This window comes from Tenrec ecaudatus, chromosome 4 (genome assembly GCF_050624435.1).
Source record: "Tenrec ecaudatus isolate mTenEca1 chromosome 4, mTenEca1.hap1, whole genome shotgun sequence".
Taxonomy (NCBI): domain Eukaryota; kingdom Metazoa; phylum Chordata; class Mammalia; order Afrosoricida; family Tenrecidae; genus Tenrec; species Tenrec ecaudatus.
Genome location: NC_134533.1, coordinates 64,128,457 through 64,146,663, shown reverse-complemented (window position 1 = coordinate 64,146,663; position 18,207 = coordinate 64,128,457). Strand labels below are relative to the sequence as shown.

The 18,207-nt window shown below is 39.6% G+C and overlaps 1 protein-coding gene across 1 annotated transcript; it reads right to left on the bottom strand.

The window, feature by feature from the left end:
- Positions 1-5,901: 5,901 nt before the first annotated feature.
- LOC142446728 (olfactory receptor 2D3-like) lies at positions 5,902-6,816 on the bottom strand. Its single transcript, XM_075548473.1, has one exon. The coding sequence runs from the start codon at positions 6,814-6,816 to the stop codon at positions 5,902-5,904; it is 915 nt and encodes a 304-aa protein (XP_075404588.1).
- Between the last annotated feature and the right edge of the window lie 11,391 nt (positions 6,817-18,207).

The following is an 18,207-nucleotide window of genomic DNA, read 5'->3' as shown; positions in this document are numbered from 1 at the left end:
TCTGAATCTATTGATATTATCATGTGGTTCTTATACTTTTTCATGTCAATGTGATGAGTAATACTAATGGTGTTTTGTATGTTGAACCATCCCTGCATCCCTGGTATGAATCCGACTAGGTTATGGTGATTTATATGTTTTATATACTTTTGTATTCTGTTAACTAGAATTTTGTTAAGGATTTTTGCAACGGTGTTCATTAGGGATATTGGTCTTTAGTTCTCAATTCTTGTGGGATCCTTGCCCGGTGTTGGTATCAGAGTTATACAAGCTTCATAGAAGGAGTTCGGGAGATTTCCCTCTTTTTCTATGTTCTGGAAGAATTTGTGTAGGATTGGTATTAGTTTTTCCCTAAATGCTTGGTAGAATTCTCCAGGGAAGCCATCTGGTCCTGGGGATTTTTTTGTTGTTGTTGGTAATCCTTTGATAACCTTGTCTATTTCTTCTATTGCTATGGGTCTGTTGAGATTCTTGACGTCAATCAAGGACAGTTTAGGGAGGGATTGTTTTTCCAAGAATTTGTCCATGTCTTCCAAATTGCTGAATTCACTGGAGTAAGATCCTTCGTAGTACTGTGTAAATATCCTTTTGATTTCATTAGGATCTGTTGTAATGTCCCCCTTTCCATCCCTCATTCTTGCTATTGAAATTTGTTCCCTCCTTTCTTTGGTTAGGTTTGCCAGCTGTCTGTTGATTCTGTTAATCCTTTCACAGAACCAACTTTTAGCAGCGTTAATTTTTTCCCATAGTTTTCATATTTTCCCTCTCCTGAATCTCAGCCCTGATTTTTATTATTTCTTTTCTTTTGCTACTAGTAGGATTGTCTTGCTGACTCTTCCCTAGCTGTTGTAAATTTTGTGCCAGCATATCAATCATGAGTTTCTCTTCCTTTCTCAGGTGTGCATGTATTGCTCTGAAACTTCCTCTGATAATTGCCTTTGCTGTTTCCCACAGTTTTGGTACATAATGTGCTCATTCTCGTTGATTCCTAGAAATTTCCTAATTTCATCTCTGATCTGTGCCAGTACGTACTCCTTTTGCAGTAGAGTTATTCATCCTCCAATTGTTTGATCTTTTTTCTCTGTCTTCCTTTTGTTGATTTCCAGCCTTATGGCATGTAGTCAGAGAGAGAGAGAGGTCTATATGATAACAATGAGCTTAAATTTTTGTAGATTTGTCTTATACCCCAACATGTGGTCTATCTTCAAATATGTGCCATGCGGACTTGAGAAGAATGTAAATTTTTGTATTTGGAGGAAAAGCTCTGTAAATATCTATCAGGTCCAATTGTCTAATTGTAGTGTTTCGATCTCTAGCCACCTTGTTGAATTTTTTTCCCTGTGATATGTCTTTATCAGCAAGCAGTGTAGTGAAGTCACCCACTAGAATTGTTGAGACTGTGATTTCTTTGTTCATTTTTGGAGTATTTGGTGGACGTACTCAGCTGGTCTCTCAGTAGGGGAATATATTTTTACAGTGTTTGGTGGTTCTTTGTCTACCATTCCCTTGATTGTCCCTCCTTATCTCTTTTTATGGTTTGCATTTTAAGGTCAATTTTATCCGAGATTAGGATTGTCACCATGGTTGTTTGAATTGTTGTTTGCTTCGTATAACCTTTCTCCAGTCTTTGATTCTCAGCCTATTTTTGTCTGTAGCCTTGAGATGTGTCTCCTGTGGCAGCAGATTGATGGGTTGTGTTTTCTAAGCCAATCTGCTACTCTCAATCATTTAATGACAAGTCCAGGCCATTGATATTCAGGGTTATTATCTCCATCTGTGGACTCTGTGATGTCATCTTATACCCTTTGTGTTGGGTGTTTCCCTACTCTCCTTTCTCATTAGTGTGTTGTGCATGTGAGTGGCTGTGTGATTCTTGACTTTTTTCCATCCTTAAACCAACGCTTTCTTTGTATCTGTTTTCTCTTTGTTGCCCTCTGGGTGAGTTTGTTCTATGTGGCTGTCTCTTATTTTTGCTTGGTGAGTGTTGTTCTTCTGCCCATACTGGGTCAGCAAGGATCTTTTGTAGGGCTGGTTTCTTCTAATGTATTTCTTGAGTTTTTCCTTGGCTGGGAAGACTTCCCCATCTATTTTGATTGATAATTTGGCTGGGTAGAGCATTCTTGGGTTTTCATTGTTTTCATCCAATTTTGGATTATGTTACTCTAATCTCTTCTCTTCCTCATTGTTTCTTCTGATAAGTCTGAGCATATTCTTATTTTGGAACCTTTATATGTGATTGCTTGTTTTTCCCTAGCTGCTCTAATGATTTTCTCATTTTCCTCAAAGTTGGATAGTTTAACTATTATGTGTCTTGGTGACTTCTTATTGGGATTCAGTCTAGCTGATGTTTTTTCAACCTCTTGAATGGTTGCTTGGTTTTCATTCATTAAGCTGGGAAAGTTTTCCTTCAAGAATTTTCTCACTATTGTTGCAGATGACTTCTTTGTTGTGTCTTCCTCTAGTAAGCCAATAATTTCAATGTTGTTCTGCTTCATAGCATCAGACATAATCTGATACTAACCATTTCTCTATAGCACTCTTCGTCTATCCTCAGTTTGATAATTGGTTATAAGGGCCACATAGAACTCAGAGATATATTCATGATGAAGGGGGTTTATTAGTGGAGTTAACAGGTTACTATAAGCCAGGATTAGTGAACAGGAAGGATACAGTCATGGGTCCACAGTAACAATGTTTCTCAGACAACAGCCAGGTTTATTTCCCATCCTCAGCCTCTTAGACACCTGTCCCTTGGCCTCTGCCTTCATGGGCCAGGAAGTCAGAAGGTGCTCTGCTTAACACTCTCAGAAGACCAGTGGTACTTCGGTGTTCTGCACATGGTCTCCTGGCTGCCTGCCTCCTTTCCTTCCGTGTCTCCCTCCGGCAGCCTCTGATGATTATGACCTCTGCTTCTACCACTTGAGACACAGATCTCAGAGAGCTCTACTCCCAGCTCTTCTGATGGCCCTCTTCCCTCTGTGCTTCCAAAATAACTCTTATACACAGAGGAACGGCTCTGAGGTAGGTGGGGTTTTTGTCTTTCAGCAGACCGTACCCCAAGGAAAACAAAGGATAGTGATTTTATTCACACCCTCTAGTAGGTTACCTCTACTAAGTGTGTAGCTCACCTTCATCTTGTAAAAGAGAACTCCCTCTGAAATGGAATTATAGCCATAGGCAGAGGCTAGAAGGGATTATGACTATAAGGGCCATATTGATGGATTATATCTCATATGGGTTGATTTAGTACAAACTAGCAGTCAAGCACACCGTGACATAAATTTTTGAACATTCATTTTCTTTAAAAACTCCAAAAATGATTTGCTGTTAAAGGTATGCATAGTTTCCAGAATGGGGATTATTAAGTTTGGAGTGTCCAGAAGTCAATATGGCAAATTTGACTGTCCTCAAGGCTGTTTCATTTTGTCTGTTCATGCCATTCCTCACTCATCAGGTTTATTTGTGGAAACACTATGAGTCAGTTATGAAGTCAGGATAGACATTTACATTTCAACTACTTCCACTGAAAAATGAAGTACTTCTATATTTTTCTCACTTCATCAGGAGGTATATTGTGAGAAACTGAGGAACAGGACAAAGTTTAAGCAGCCTGCTCCCAGCACTTGTGCCCAAAGGACTTGTCAGGCAATCCATCGCATGAGGTATGTCTCCACAGTCCAAAATATGGGAAAAGCACACCAATACACAAAATTCCAGGAAGGACATCTTCCACAGCACATCTACCCCCTTGTAACTGCTAATAATAAAGATCCCTGGCTCCTCTTTTACATAGACAGTTAAAGGATGTTTATCTCTAAGAGCATTTGCTCCCTTGATTCCTTATCCTAAGGGGAATTTGAACCTCTTGTCTCTTGCATACCTGGTACTCCCTTTGACCTATTCCCTTTGAGGGCTTGGAATATTCTAGATTAGTACATACCCATCTTTTTGGTGTGTATGTGGAACAAAAAGCATCCATATTTCAAGATCCATAAAAGCACATTGTTGGACACATTTGAGGCTCTTCTCCCTCTTCCTGAGAATGGAGCTGAGTCAACTGCACCCCCTTTCTGTCTTCTTGAATTGAACATGTTGCTTTATAGGACCGTTCGATTCTGGGGCTGGACCTCAAAGGTTACCCTGCTGTTCTTAATAAGACCAAAATCTATAAAAAGGATGTGATGGCATATGAGTTGGGCTAAGTGTGGGAATATAATTAAGACTGTCAAAGTAAGTAGAGAGAAATGTACAATGTATGCGGTGGGTTTTCTGCCAGGAGAAATGGAGAACCATGAGAAAATAGACAGGGTTGTAATTGTAACTTGCTGGATTTCCAATAAATGTACAATGAAGCAATAATCAAAGAGTGAAATGGAATATTTCATTGGGCAAATCTGCTGCAAAAGACTTCTTTAAAGTGTTATAGAGCCAATGGGTCCTTTAAAGATTAAGGTCACCTGACCAAGCCAATATATTGCCTTTTCATATGCATATGGAAATTGGACAATGAATAAGAAAAACCAAATAAGAACTTATGTATTTAAATTATGATGTTTGAAAATATTGAATGCATGATGGACTTTCAGAATAATAATAATAAAATATGTCTTAAACGTATAGCTGGAATACTCCTTAGAAGCTGGAATACTCCTTATGTACGTTGGGCATACTAGGACGGTCCACTTCCAGGAGCAAAGTATAATGTTTGGTAAAGTTGAGAGGTTCAATTAAAAAGAGGAAGGTGAATGGACATAGGGGCTCCAACACTGTACTTCACAAAAGTAACTATTGTGAGGATGATGATACAGGACTAGGCAGTTTTTTTGTTTTTTTGGCCACAGAGTCACAGGAGTTGGAACCGACTCCACAGTATCCCACAATAGCATGTTGGCATTGGCACCACACTAAAATCTTTGGGAGATTTCATGGCTCACACACCCTGAAGACTGGGATGGGAACTGATACAATTCTTACAGATTAACACAGTGCTTGTCACCACTTAATACTCAGAGTTAGGCCTTTAATTAGTTGATTGTGGGCCAACAGTGGGATCTTTACTAAGGAAGGGTCAGTGTATAATATGAACATGAGGCTTCTACCCTAACAGTGGTAGAATAGTACTTAGAAAAGGCTAAATTCAACTCAAAGGGCATCTTCTTGTCCTGTAGAAACTTCTCAAACTGCAGCTATTCTATTGCACTTCCCAAAGGGGAGAACTTAATGGATGCTGGAAAAGCTAAGTTTGTGGGAGAAAGGTGAGCATGTCTGGGGAAAACCTTTTGTGTTTTGTGGTATTGTTGTTACAGACGTTTCTGTTCCTAGAGTTCCAATGTTGAGATTGATTCTAAGTTCTAGCTGCTTTAAATCAGCAATGGTTCTTGGACGGCTGCAAGTGTGGAAGATGACAGAGAAAGATGTTTGTGGAAATGAGAGTTTCCATTTCTTGTACTGGCAAACAGTTATCTGTGGTTGAAGTGGCTAAGCTATGGTTCAAGATTTCATACAGAGCAACAACAAAATTCCAATTAGTAGAGTTCCTAGGAAGAATACATTGATTTTTCTCCCAAGGCTTTAGGCCATATATTAGTTGGGATTCTATGATCCATGTCTGTTGGCATAGGCTGAATATGGCAAGTCGCTGTAAACTTCAAAACCAATAAAAAAAATCATTCTTAAGTGACAATGAATGGTTCAACCAAAAAGGCACAATAATGAAAATTCTGTTCAGTGTTAAATACCTGACACGCAGCAAGAAAATGGTTCTACGAGGAACTATAATCCCAAAGTATAAATTAGTGAAATATTATCTAAGATGTGAAAGCAATCTGTCAGAAGTGTTGAACAGTTTTAAAGGTATTTTTCCCCATGAACATACATAAAAATCACTGCATCTGTCAGGGTCTATCTTCCAAATGCTTTCTGAAATGCTTCTTTCACATCCTTGTTCCTCAGGCTGTAAATGATGGGGTTCAGCATGACTGAGTAGAAGACAGAGATCACTTTATCTCCTTCACTCATTTTCTTGGAGTTTGGCCTCATGTAGGCAAAGATTGCTGAGCCATAGGCGAGAACAACAACAACAAGATGAGACCCACAGTTCGAGAAAACTTTGAGCCTTCCCGCGCCAGACTGCATCTGGATCACAGTGGAGATGATATTCCAGTAGGAGACAAGGATGAGGGACACAGGAGCTAGAAGGATCACCACACCCACAGCAAAGATGGCCATTTCTGTGCTGTAGGTGTCTGCCGAAGCCAGCTTCAGCAGGGCAGGAGGTTCACAAAAGAAATGGTTAATGATATTGTTTCCCTTGTAGGGTAAACACAATGTGAATGTGCTGTCAACCAGGGACACCAATGCCCCACTGGCCCAGGACCCAATGGCCAGTTGGACACAGACCCAATGAGTCATGATAGTAGCGTAATGCAGGGGCTTGCAGACAGCCACATAGCGGTCATAGGACATCACTGCCAGCAGAGCACACTCTGTACCCCCAACCAGAAGCAAAACAACTATCTGAACTGAGCATCCAACAAAAGAAATTGTTTTCTGTTTTGCCAGGAAGTGAACTAGCATCTGGGGAACTGTGGTGGTCGAAAAACAGAGATCAGCAAAGGACAGGTTTCTAAGGAAAAAGTACATGGGTGTGTGGAGTCTGGAGTCTATGTGAACAAGCACAATGATGAGCAAGTTTCCCAGCACAGTCAGCAGGTAGATGATCAGAAAGAGGAAGAAGAGCAGAACTTGGGTCTGTGGATCCCGGGAGAGGCCCAGGAAGACAAACTCAGTCACAGAGGTGTGGTTCTCTTCTAACATCAATATTTATTTCTTCTTATAGGTCAGCATCAAGAAAAGAAATATATATTGATCGGTTATAAAAAAATTAGTGACTTTGGTATTTATCTAAACAGTGACCCAAATTGCATTATTTATGTTCACTTCTTACCAGCTTTAAAGTATGTAAAGACTGAGTTTTCTTTTGGTTCTGTTGTTATGACCATTAAAATCCACTTCTGATTTTTCCTTTTCAGTAGCTGCAGCCTCAAAAAATTGTTCTGAATAGCTTTATGATCAAACCTGGGTTGGAATATTAATGACTAATAGTCCTACGAAGACCATTATCTAAATTTGAGAATCCAATGAATTGATATTACGGTACAACCAGTATTATTTTTGTCTGAAAACTGTATGATAACCTTTATGAAAATTGATTTCCTTTATTATGTTTACAAAATAATTCTTAAGAACCACCCCACCCTTGCCCCCAGACACACAAGTCCCCCGGACAGACTATGGACTTAAAGCACTCTTCTGACCTAGTACTGAGGCCATCCTGGGAAACCACCTTCTAACCAAATGGTAGACCATTCAACTAAATGAACAATAACTCCCTAGATGGATGTATTCCTTAGAATAATTAATTATATAGGATCAAAAGGCCAGCATTTGTCTAAAAGCAAAGATGAGAGGGCAGGGAGAGATCACAGATCCAGAAGACAGGCTGTGAAGAGCTGCTATGGGAAGTGGGTGGTGAGTGCCAACATCTTGTGGGAAATACAGCCAAAGACATGGAACATTGTGTACAAACCATCAAATAGGAAAATACTTTGTTCTTTACATTTCACCTAAAGTAATCTTTAAGACTTGAAGGTAAACAAGTGGCCATCTAGCTCAGAAGAAATAAGCCCACATGGAAGAAGCATGCTAGCCTGTATGATCACGAGGTAACAAAGGTGTCAGATATCAGGCATCAACTAACAAAAACCAAATCATTGTGAATGATTTGGAATGAGGGGGAATGCAGATTGGGGACCCAAGACCCATCTGCAGGCAACTGAGCATCCCCTTACAGAGGGGTGTCAGGGAGGAAATGAGCCAGTCAGGGTGCAATGTAGCAACAATGAAACATACAACTTTTCTCTATTTATTTAATGCTTCCTCCCCCTTCACCCACCATCATGATCCCAGTTCTACTTACAAATCTGGCTAGACCAGAGGATGTACACTATTACAGATAAGAACTGGGAGCACAGGGAATCCAAGGCAGACAATCCCTTCAGAACGAGTGCTGAAATAGGCCATACCCGGAAGGTGGAGGGAGGGTGGGGTGGAAAGGGGGAACCAATTACAATGATCTACATATAACCTTCTCCCTGGGGGATACAACAGAAAAGTGGGTGCATGGAGACGTCAGAGAGTATAAGATAGAACAAAATAATAATTTATAAATGATCAAAGGTCCATGTGGGAGGGGAGAGCAGCAAGGAGAGGAAGAAAAGGAGCTGATGTCAAGAGCTCAGCAGAAAGGAAATGTTTTAAGAATGATGGTGGGTTTGAATTTCTTTTTTGTAATAAAAATTACAGAACCTGAAAAAAAAAAAAAAAGAATGATGGTGGCATCAAATGAACAATGTGCTTGACACAATGGATGGATGTATGGATTGTGAAAAGAGTTGTACAAGACCCCAATAAAATTATTTTTAAAAAGGAAAAATAATTCTAAAGGAGCTCCCTATACATTCACACCCACTGCCACTGAGTCAATTCCAACTCCTAATGACCCTATGTAGTGTTTCAGACACTACCTCTTTCTTCAGCAGAGCAGCTGGTAGATTTGGACCAACAACCTTGTAGTGAGCAGCCCAACGTCTACCCCTTGCCCCCAGGACTCCTTTTCCTAAGTAAACCAATTCACTGCCATTGGATTCATTCTGATTCAGAGCAATTTCTGAGACTAATCCTTTTAGCCTCATCTTTACCACAAGGAGCTGCTGATGAGTTAGAATTGCCCACCTTGCAGTTTGATGGCCCAATAAAGCAAGAAATGAGAGTCTGTGCCCTGGCCCTGGTCCAATTTTTTCTCCATTTATTTTCAGTATGCAGAAGGTGCTGAGCAGCACCAGTTACAGTAAGTGCCTCATTGATGGTTGACCCTCGTTTAGAAACAAGCAGAACTCCCTGCCATCCAGTCGATTCCAACCCAGAGCAACCCTACAGAACGGAGCTGCTGGTTTAGGTTTCCTAGACTTTCCATCTTGACGGAGTTGGGCGGAGCACATGCTGTGGTCGGCACTCCAATGCGTCCCCCACTCGCCCCAGAGCTGCAGAGGGGAACCCAGTGAGGGACGTTAAGTACCCCTGAATCACCCTCGACTCTTTATCGCCGCACACACGATCTCTTGGTGGTAATGATTTTATCATACCTTGAGCGCTTTCCTGATGTTGGTCATGATTAATATTTTCTTTAAATCCATTGTCTTAAGACATCTTTAAATTCATGTGAATTGCAAAGATTAAACAAAAGCGCAGAGTAATTTCAAAACGAATTTCTCTAAGCCCTATTCAGTAATATGATATTCTGGCATCTACCTCCCCACCCACCCCCCAGCTCCCTCCCAAACTGGTCACAAACCAATTTTTAAGAAAAGACTAACTGCAATCAAGTCGATTTTAACTCCCAGCAGCCCTATGTGATAGAGAAGAATTGCCCGGGGGGATGGGGTTTCCAGGACTGTACATACTTACGGGAGTAAAAAGCCTCATCCTTCTCCCAAGGAGCAGCTGCTGGTTTCCAAACTGAGGACCTTGCAGTTCCCAGCCCATGGAGTAGCCCGCTACACTAGCAGGGTTCTCAAAGTGGTCACCAAACCAAAATCAAACTCACGGCCATCGAGTCAATTCTCACTGCCATCGGCTCAGGCCACCTTACAGGACAGGGTGAAACTGCCCTTGTGGGTTTCTGAGACTAACTCTTTACGGGAGTTGAAAGCCTCATCTTTCTAGCCTGGAGAGGCTTGCGGTTTCAAACTGCCGATCTCACCGTTAGCAGCCGAGTAAGTAACCACTACTCCATCAGGGCTCCTCCAAACTGGGAACAAAGAGGTTTAAACTGTCAACAGAATCTATTTGCCTCTATGTCACGTGCACTCCTCGAAGACAAACCCCAGGCCTTTTCTATTTTGAGAATTTTAGGTCTGGCAGAGAAAGTGGGTATAAAATATAAGTCAGACATATTTTAACCTCTACATATTTCAACTTTTTGTGGGGTCTTGCAAATAAGACAATAGAAAAAAGCTAAAGGGAAAAATATTTAGAAAGTTAAGTATACTATTTTCAAATAATTTGAGTACATATTTAAAAAACAAAAGAATAAATTCAAGCCTATGATAACTTCTAAGAAAGGGGCTCTGATACAAGATGAGTAACTGAACATTCTTGTTTTATTATGTACCAAGTTTAACAAAAGAGAAATTTTAGTTTAAAAAAGTTTTCTTCCCAAAGGAAAATGGTTAAACTTAAGAAGGTGTAGGCTTATAAAATATTTAAAACTTATATCTAAAAAAACTCCTACATGTCTGTGGGAATAAATGAACATGTATTAATTTATAGCTAGAAAATTTTAGTCTTATAAAAACATTAATTCCTTTCAAAGTAATTCATAAATACACTGCAATTCCAATAAAACTCATAAATAATCTTTAAGAGAAAATTAACAAGCCTATTTTTAATTTTATCTGAGTAATTTTATGATGTGAAGTGGTTTGTGGAAAATGTAAAATGAGAGAGTGAAGGAAAGATATCCTATCAGTTTTAAAATACGTATTTCCAATACTGACATGATCAGGCATAAAACATTTGATAGATGATTATATCTAGAACTAAAAAAGAGCTCTGTATATATGAAAATTTAGTATTTCATAAAGGTAGCATTACAGTAAATCATAGCAAATTAGTAGTTAACAAAAGCTTTGGACAATTACTTACTATAAAATTATACATATAAAATGTGAGAGGATGCTAGCTTGAAGTATTAGATAAGGAGTTGATGGTAAAAAGTAACCACCTCACTCTATTCACACATCCAAATATCCAGAATTACATTATTCATATACATATTTATACATTAACATATATATGAGAAATAAGTAATACCAAATACATTAATGATCTCATTGAAATTAAAGAATCCAAATCTATTTATCTTTGAGTGGCAGAGGTTTTTCAAGACAGAACTCAAAAATTAAACTCACTGCCTCTGAGTGGATTCTGACAGGGTAGAACGGCCTCTGTGAGTTTCCCAAACTTTAACTCTTTATAGGAGTAGAAAGCCTTGTTTGTCTCCCATGGATGGGGTGGTGGTTTCAAACTGCTGACCTTGCAGTTAGCCGTCCAGCACATCACCACTGCACCAGCAGGGCTCCTCCTAATAAACAAACATCTTCTAACATCAAGTAGAAAGAACCAACAAAGTACTAGTAAAGTCCACAAAATACTCCATTCACAAAATTATATTAAAAACGAAACAATAAACTTTGAAACAAAACATGCACATTAAAACAAAGGGAAGCCTATATTTTATCTTTTAGGAAGCATTTCAAAGGATATAATGTCAAAGTGTAATGATATAACAAGATGAATAAGGTGAAGAGAAAATCAAGCCATTAGATTTTATGTGTAACTCAGCATTTTAATTCTTGATGTGGAGTTCAAATGGTGCGTGTTAGTGTTTATCTGTGTTTGTGTAGTCGTGGTGTGTATTTACCTCCACAGGCTCTCTTCCTTCAGTCGGAATTGACTGATTGGGAACCACTGTTAGCTGTCAAGAGCATGCAGTGTCAGTCACTGATTAGCAGTGGGTGCTCAGAAGCTGATCTGTCAGATTTGGATCCTTGCCTTATTATCTAATGTGAGAGCAAAAGCAAATTACATAGCTTTTATGTGACTAGGCTTGCACATCTGTAAAATGGGGATATTCATTACTCATAATTTATAGAATTAATGCAAAGATTAAATAAAATGTAAAAACAGTAAAAAAAAAGTTAAGGCAGTGAACAAGGCTAGCTAACAAACTATAAGTAACTGCATGATTAGGAAACTAGTTATTATGGACAAACCATATTCATATATGACTGCTATATTTGAATGGATGAGATAATTATTCTGATTACTTTTACCTTGTGCATTCTTTTATTGCTTGTTCAACCTTTGATAGAACTGTTTTTTGCTAGAAAAATTGCAAATCAAGGCCAAATGTGATGAAGTAAATGAGAAACTTTAAAGTACATATGTAGAATGAAGGAAAAGTGAAATATTGGCTTGATTTCGCCACATTATTCTCTCTTAAATTTTAAATTCTGTTTTTATTCTGGAAGCTTTCAAACATATATAAAAGTAGAGAAAATTGTACAAAAAATCCTCAAGTACTTAGCATTGAGGTTCACTTTTGATCAATTAGTTTATTATAGCATTTGTCTATAATGGCGAAGTGTGCTTCAAAATATTTCTTAAACGTCTCTATTATTCAAAGTCTAAAAGGAAATAAACATTATTATATATGTCTGAAATTAGAACATAACTTTCTTCCTTGGAAATCTGTGACATGGTGAATCACCTAGCCACATGGCTTGTACATCCATAGAAAGCATAGTGTTAAGAGTGGTTACTGGTAGGACGTGGAATCTTAGAGGGAACAAAGGAAGTCTTTAGGGGGACATTTTCACATTTCTCCTAAAACATTACAATTGTTCTTGAATGTTTTGGTCCTTCTAACTTAGCCAATTGGGAGTCTGGTTATGGAGTGGGTTAAGCATTGGGCTGCTAAATCCAAAGTTAGCAGTTCTAAAACACCAGCTGCTCAGGAGAAAGAAGAGGCTTTCTATTCCGGTGATGAGTAGAAACCCACAAGGTCAGTTCTACTCTGTCCACTAGGGCCATCATGCGTCAGGATCTACTGATGACAGTGAGTTTGGTTTTGGAATTTAACCACTGAGTCATTGTCTAGAATTAGTTAAGCTGAATCACCTTTTGAAGTTGTTCCCCCACACCCACCCCTTCTTTCATGTAATCATTGCATTGTCTTTAACAATTTATTGATCAGTTTTGACATATTTGTCACTGTATGATAGGCTGTCATTTCTTCTTCTGGTGAGTATCACTTATCTCTGGGTAATAACCATCACTTATCTATATAATCTGTAATCACATATTACCTGACAGTTAACAGGAGTTTAGTGAAATTTATTTCAATGGATGAGGAAAGAAATAAACTCAAACTGATCATCTCACACCTGAATTAGCACACAAACAACACATTCATCCTCTGAAATAAGAGAGGGGGTCACCGTGGCTGTGCGGACTTTAGCAATTCCTGGGGAGCTCTTAGGATGTAGTGGGTTACACGTGGAACTGCTGACCACACAGGCAGGCGTTCAAATGCACCACTGCTTTGCAGGAGTTAAAGAATAGGTTGTCTACTGTAAAAACATAAAGGCCTCAGAAACCCAGAGGAGTGTTCTACAGAGTTCTCATGAGTAGGAATCAATTCAATTGCAGGGCTTCTGGTTTTGAGTTTGAGAGTTGATGACCAGGTTAAAGAGCCAGTCAGCCATATTGCAATGGAGAAGGATTAATCCAGTGTGCTAGGGAACTTCAAGCTAGCACACCCAGATAAGAGTCTTCACATAACCTTGAGCACATATTCAACCACAAGAACACCCTTGCCCTTGGCCTTGCTGCTCCCCAAGTGAAAACCCAAGAAGCTAAGGGTAATTAAATAGGAAGACCCAGAAGGGAAACCGTAGAGACAGCCAGGACAGAAAATTAGCAGATTCAATTTTGATGTAAAAGGAGAGCCCTGAGTAGCCATACCCCTTCTGAGCGTCTCCAATGAGAGCTTAATCCTCCTCATAGGACAGAAGGAGAGGATTTATGAGTCTACTAGGCAGGAGAAGCACCACAGAAGGGTATAGATTCTCTCTAGAAGTCAGAAGGAGAAGGAACAAGAGAATGAAAGTCAAAGTCCATCGTAAGACAGGGGATTGAGATTCAGGCTCCTAAACTGATGAGTTTCTTTACCCTCCGCATCTCAACCTTCTTACCTGGAGAACTGGCGTGCACAAACATTGGAAGTGGGTTCATAAACAAGAAGGTAAATAACTGGTAAAGAAAGATGTAGTTCCTTTAGTCTGTGAATTAATATCCTGAGTAGCCGTCTGCAAGGCAGGTTAGCAAATATTCCTGAAGGCTGAGACATCATCTGGACTGAGTCTTATATCATCACCATCCCTTCAGCATCATTTAATGGAAGGACTTAAGCCAAAATTAACCAGGAAAAAAAAACCCCAGCAGCTTTAAGGGTTTTTCTGGAAGGAAGTCTTTTAAGCTGAGGAGTTGTAAACAGGGCAGTCCCTAAGGAGCAATCATTGCTGTTAACTTTATAAACTTTTCTACATCCAGATATACCCTGGGGTATTATTTTTATTGTAATCAAAGGCTGAATGCCTGAACTTTATGCAATTCAGTTGCTACATTAATGTTTCTCAAACTAAAATCTATAGACATATAGGTCTCCAAATTATATATTAGAATGAAAACTGGCGCTGACTGAAGTGAGGTTCTCAGAAGAAATGGCTCCAGAAGGCACACATATGGGAGTGATAATTGGACCATAAACACTAGATAGCCATCTTATAATATTGATTGGGAAACTACATTAAATAACTTTAAGACCCTTAATAAATATCTCTCTATTACCTTAAAGTAGCATTCAAATTTTCTGAACTACAATTTCAACAGCACAGCTTAAGTCTACTTTTCAATGACTATTTCATTTCATTGGGGATTTCTAATAGAATGTGTGTCCTGCCTTTTAGTGATTTAGGCCTCACCTGGTAGGCTGCCTAGATTTGGGGAGCTGTTTTTTGGGGATACACAGCTGTCATCACAGATTCTATCAAAGAGACCCAGTTTGACCTCTCTGAGTAAATTGGACTTGGCCTTTAACAAACCTGATGCAGACTAAAAGAAACTGAAACACTCCTTTGGACTTTAAACTGAAATGCTCTAGTGTGAGAATAAGTAGAGGATTATTATCCCCAGTTGTGTTAATCTGGATAGACTAGAGAAATAAATGCAGGGACACACGTACATAAAGGAGAGGTTTACATAAAAGAGCAATTGAACATTGAGAAAACAGCCCAACCCAGTCTAAATCAAATCCATGAGTCTGACATTCGCCCATATGTCCGACAGCAATCCATGTTATCTTCAGACTCATGAGACATATTCATTGATTCAGGATGATCACAGGCCAGTGGGTAGAAAGTTTTTGGATCCAGTGGCATTGTAAGCATCTCAGTGCTGGCAGGGGTCTCTACTCTCTATGTGGCTTCTCTGGCTTCAGAGGTCTTGTCAGCTGTCTTGTCTCCCAGGGTGTAGCAATGAGAAAGAGGTGTCTTCTGGCTCCAAGGAAGAAATGCCAGATTTACCAGAATTCTCAGGAGAAAGCCATGCCCACAGAAGTTTCATTGGCTGTCTCCAGATTGACACCCTGGACTACACTATATTCTTAATCCTTAAGTTGACATCAGATTAGGTGACTACCACACCAGTAGTAGGAGTTTGGTTCACATCTCAATTACTTTGAGAATGCCTGTTGATTGAAACCTGAGACTGCTTCTGTTTGCCATTTTCATGTTTTCTTTGCTCTCTGAGACATGTTTTAGTTCTACATATAAATATCTTTGCAATGTACTTAGTGTCTAACACTTATTGTCTTAAATCTTATTCTGCCAATTAAGTTTTGAATATAAGGCTTTACAGGATTTTTAGATTCTATACTATTGACTAAGCTAATATTACACTTAAAATGCCAAATGTCCCATTGAGGTTATTTAAATGTTTCTCAAGCTGATAATGCTACTTCTAAATCAGATAATGTATAAATAGATGTATGCCTTTAACATGAATGAATCTTGAACTTATACTTTGTTTAAGCCCTAGCCTAAGAATATTTTTTTCTTATGATGTGGCCCTGCTCAATATGCAATCCTTTGTACATTGACTGCTAAAGATGTAAATGCATAGCAAAGTGTGGCAGAGAAATCACATGGTACCCAGCTATCAGAAAAAATAATGTCTGAGGTCTTAAAAGCTTGTCAAAAGACAAGCAGTCATCAAAATGAAGTGTCAGCTAACATAAAGTCCATACAGAAGAAGCACATCAGTCTGTGTGGTCAAATGATTATTAATAGTACAATTCATGATCAGGAAAATTTTATTCAAGCTGAATTGAATTATATTCAATACTCGGTACTTTAAAACATTATGGGACTTCAAGGAAGATGGTGACTGAGTAACTCATACCAGAGGGACTCCACAGAAATCAGCCAAGGAGAGTTACTAAGAGGGAAATTCAACACTGCTAGATCACAGGAGGAGCATCATAAAGATAAGTAGGCACAGATACACAAGGTTTTGAGGGGCTGGGGGCTTTTGACTTACCACAGCCCCAACATTGACTCCGCTGGACTTGCCGCAGCCTCGGGGTAGGGAATAAACCCTTGTAGCCCCATGGGTTGGGCTGAGGGCTCAGCTATATTGTGACTTTTGTTTCCCTCTCTTCTCTATCCCCCTCCATCCCCCCAGTCTCAGCAGGCTTAGTTAAAAAAAAATTTCCCCCCTCTTTGACTCTTCCCTGTTCTCTCATATGCCACTGCTGTCCTCCAGACCACTCCCCTTAGCCTAAGACATTTATAACTACTCCCCAACCAGTTAGGTGAGCCTCACCCTGTGCAGCATAGCCAAGGGCTGGGGAAAGCCTTCTACCTCCACCAGGGGATAATCTGCCCAACTTCTTACCCAGGAATTCCTGCCTCTGTGGAGGGGAGAGCTCCTATTTTTCCTCTGTGGTATATGTGACTGAGGGAACTTCCACTGGCCTGCCTCAGTGCCTCAACCGATATAAGGCAGCTCAGCCAACACTTGCCAAGCTTCAAAGCTGCTACAGGAACTTCTGCAAAGCCTCCGCTGTGATCTACCTGGCCAGGGAAATGCCGCCCACAATTCTTGGTGTTCTACACCAAAACAGGCAACCCACCAGCCTTCTGGGGCACACCTCTTGAGAGTGAAGCCACAGGAGGATAAAGTGGTAGGTTAATTCCATAGTGAGATTAGCTGTAGGGAGTTTCAGGAAGCCTTCCTACAAGTCTCCCAAAGATAGCCAGTGATCTTTGGATCCCTGGAAAATGGCACCTGGCGCCTCTAAAACAACTTAACATAATCATCCTTAAGCATAAAAAAACTCAACAAAAAAAAAACAGGAGAAAGAAAAGGCAATGGCAGAAAATGTCCTGAACCTAACGATAAGCATAGAAGAAGCAAACACTGAGCTGACAGAGAAATTTTCAGAATGCTGCTCGGAGTCATACAGGATATGAGGGAAAAATACAGAAAAGGGATGCAATTATAGAGTAGATAAAGTCCACACATGAAAGGGAAACACAAGAGTTTAGGGAGGAGATAACGAAAACGAGTAGCAGACTCACTGACCTCAAGAATCGACAAGGAAGCAGAGAACCGCACAGTGACTTGGAGGACAGCGTGCAGACTTTAACAAACAAGATCAACAATCTGATTAGATCATCAGAGAAGCTGAAGAAAACCTAAGAGCTATGTTTGATGCTATGAATAGGAACAACATTCAAATTATTGGATTAACGAGGGAAGACACAACAAAGAAGTCATCTGCAACAATAGTGAGATAATTCCTGGAGGAAAACTTCCCTGGCTTACTGAATGAAAACCAGGCCAAAAGATTAATAAGAGAGCCCACTTACTGGGAAAACATCTTTATCAATGACATATCACACAAAGGCCTTATTACTAAAATCTATAATACTCTGCTAGCTTCCAGAAAGAAAAAAACTAATTGTGCACTGAGAGGTGGGAAAAGGATCTGAACAGAAGTTTCATAGGGACAGAAATTCAAATAACCACTAAACATATGAGAAAATGTTCCAGAACTTTAACCATAAGAGAAATGCAAATTAAAACAACAATGAGGTACCACCTAACACCCTCAAAGATAGCCCAATTCAAAAAATGAGAAAGCAACAAGTGTTGAAGGGGCTGGGGGAGACAGGAACTCTCATCCACTGTTGTTGGGCCTGTAGGTATGTACAGCCACTATGGAAATTGATCTGGCGATATCTGAAACAGATAGAAATTAGCTACCAAAAAGACCCAGCAATATACTGGGCATGCACTCACAAGAGTCAAGAAACATAACACAGCCAGACATCTATGCTCAAATGTTCATTGCAGCACAACTCACAAATGCAAGGGGTTGGAAATACCCTAAATTTCCATCAACTGACAAGTGGATTAAAAACTGTGGTGCATATATACAATGGACTACTATGCAGCACT

Bases quoted from the DNA above. Each gene is read 5' to 3' on its own strand.
- LOC142446728 (XM_075548473.1), bottom strand. From the start codon at position 6,816: ATGTTAGAAGAGAACCACACCTCTGTGACTGAGTTTGTCTTCCTGGGC.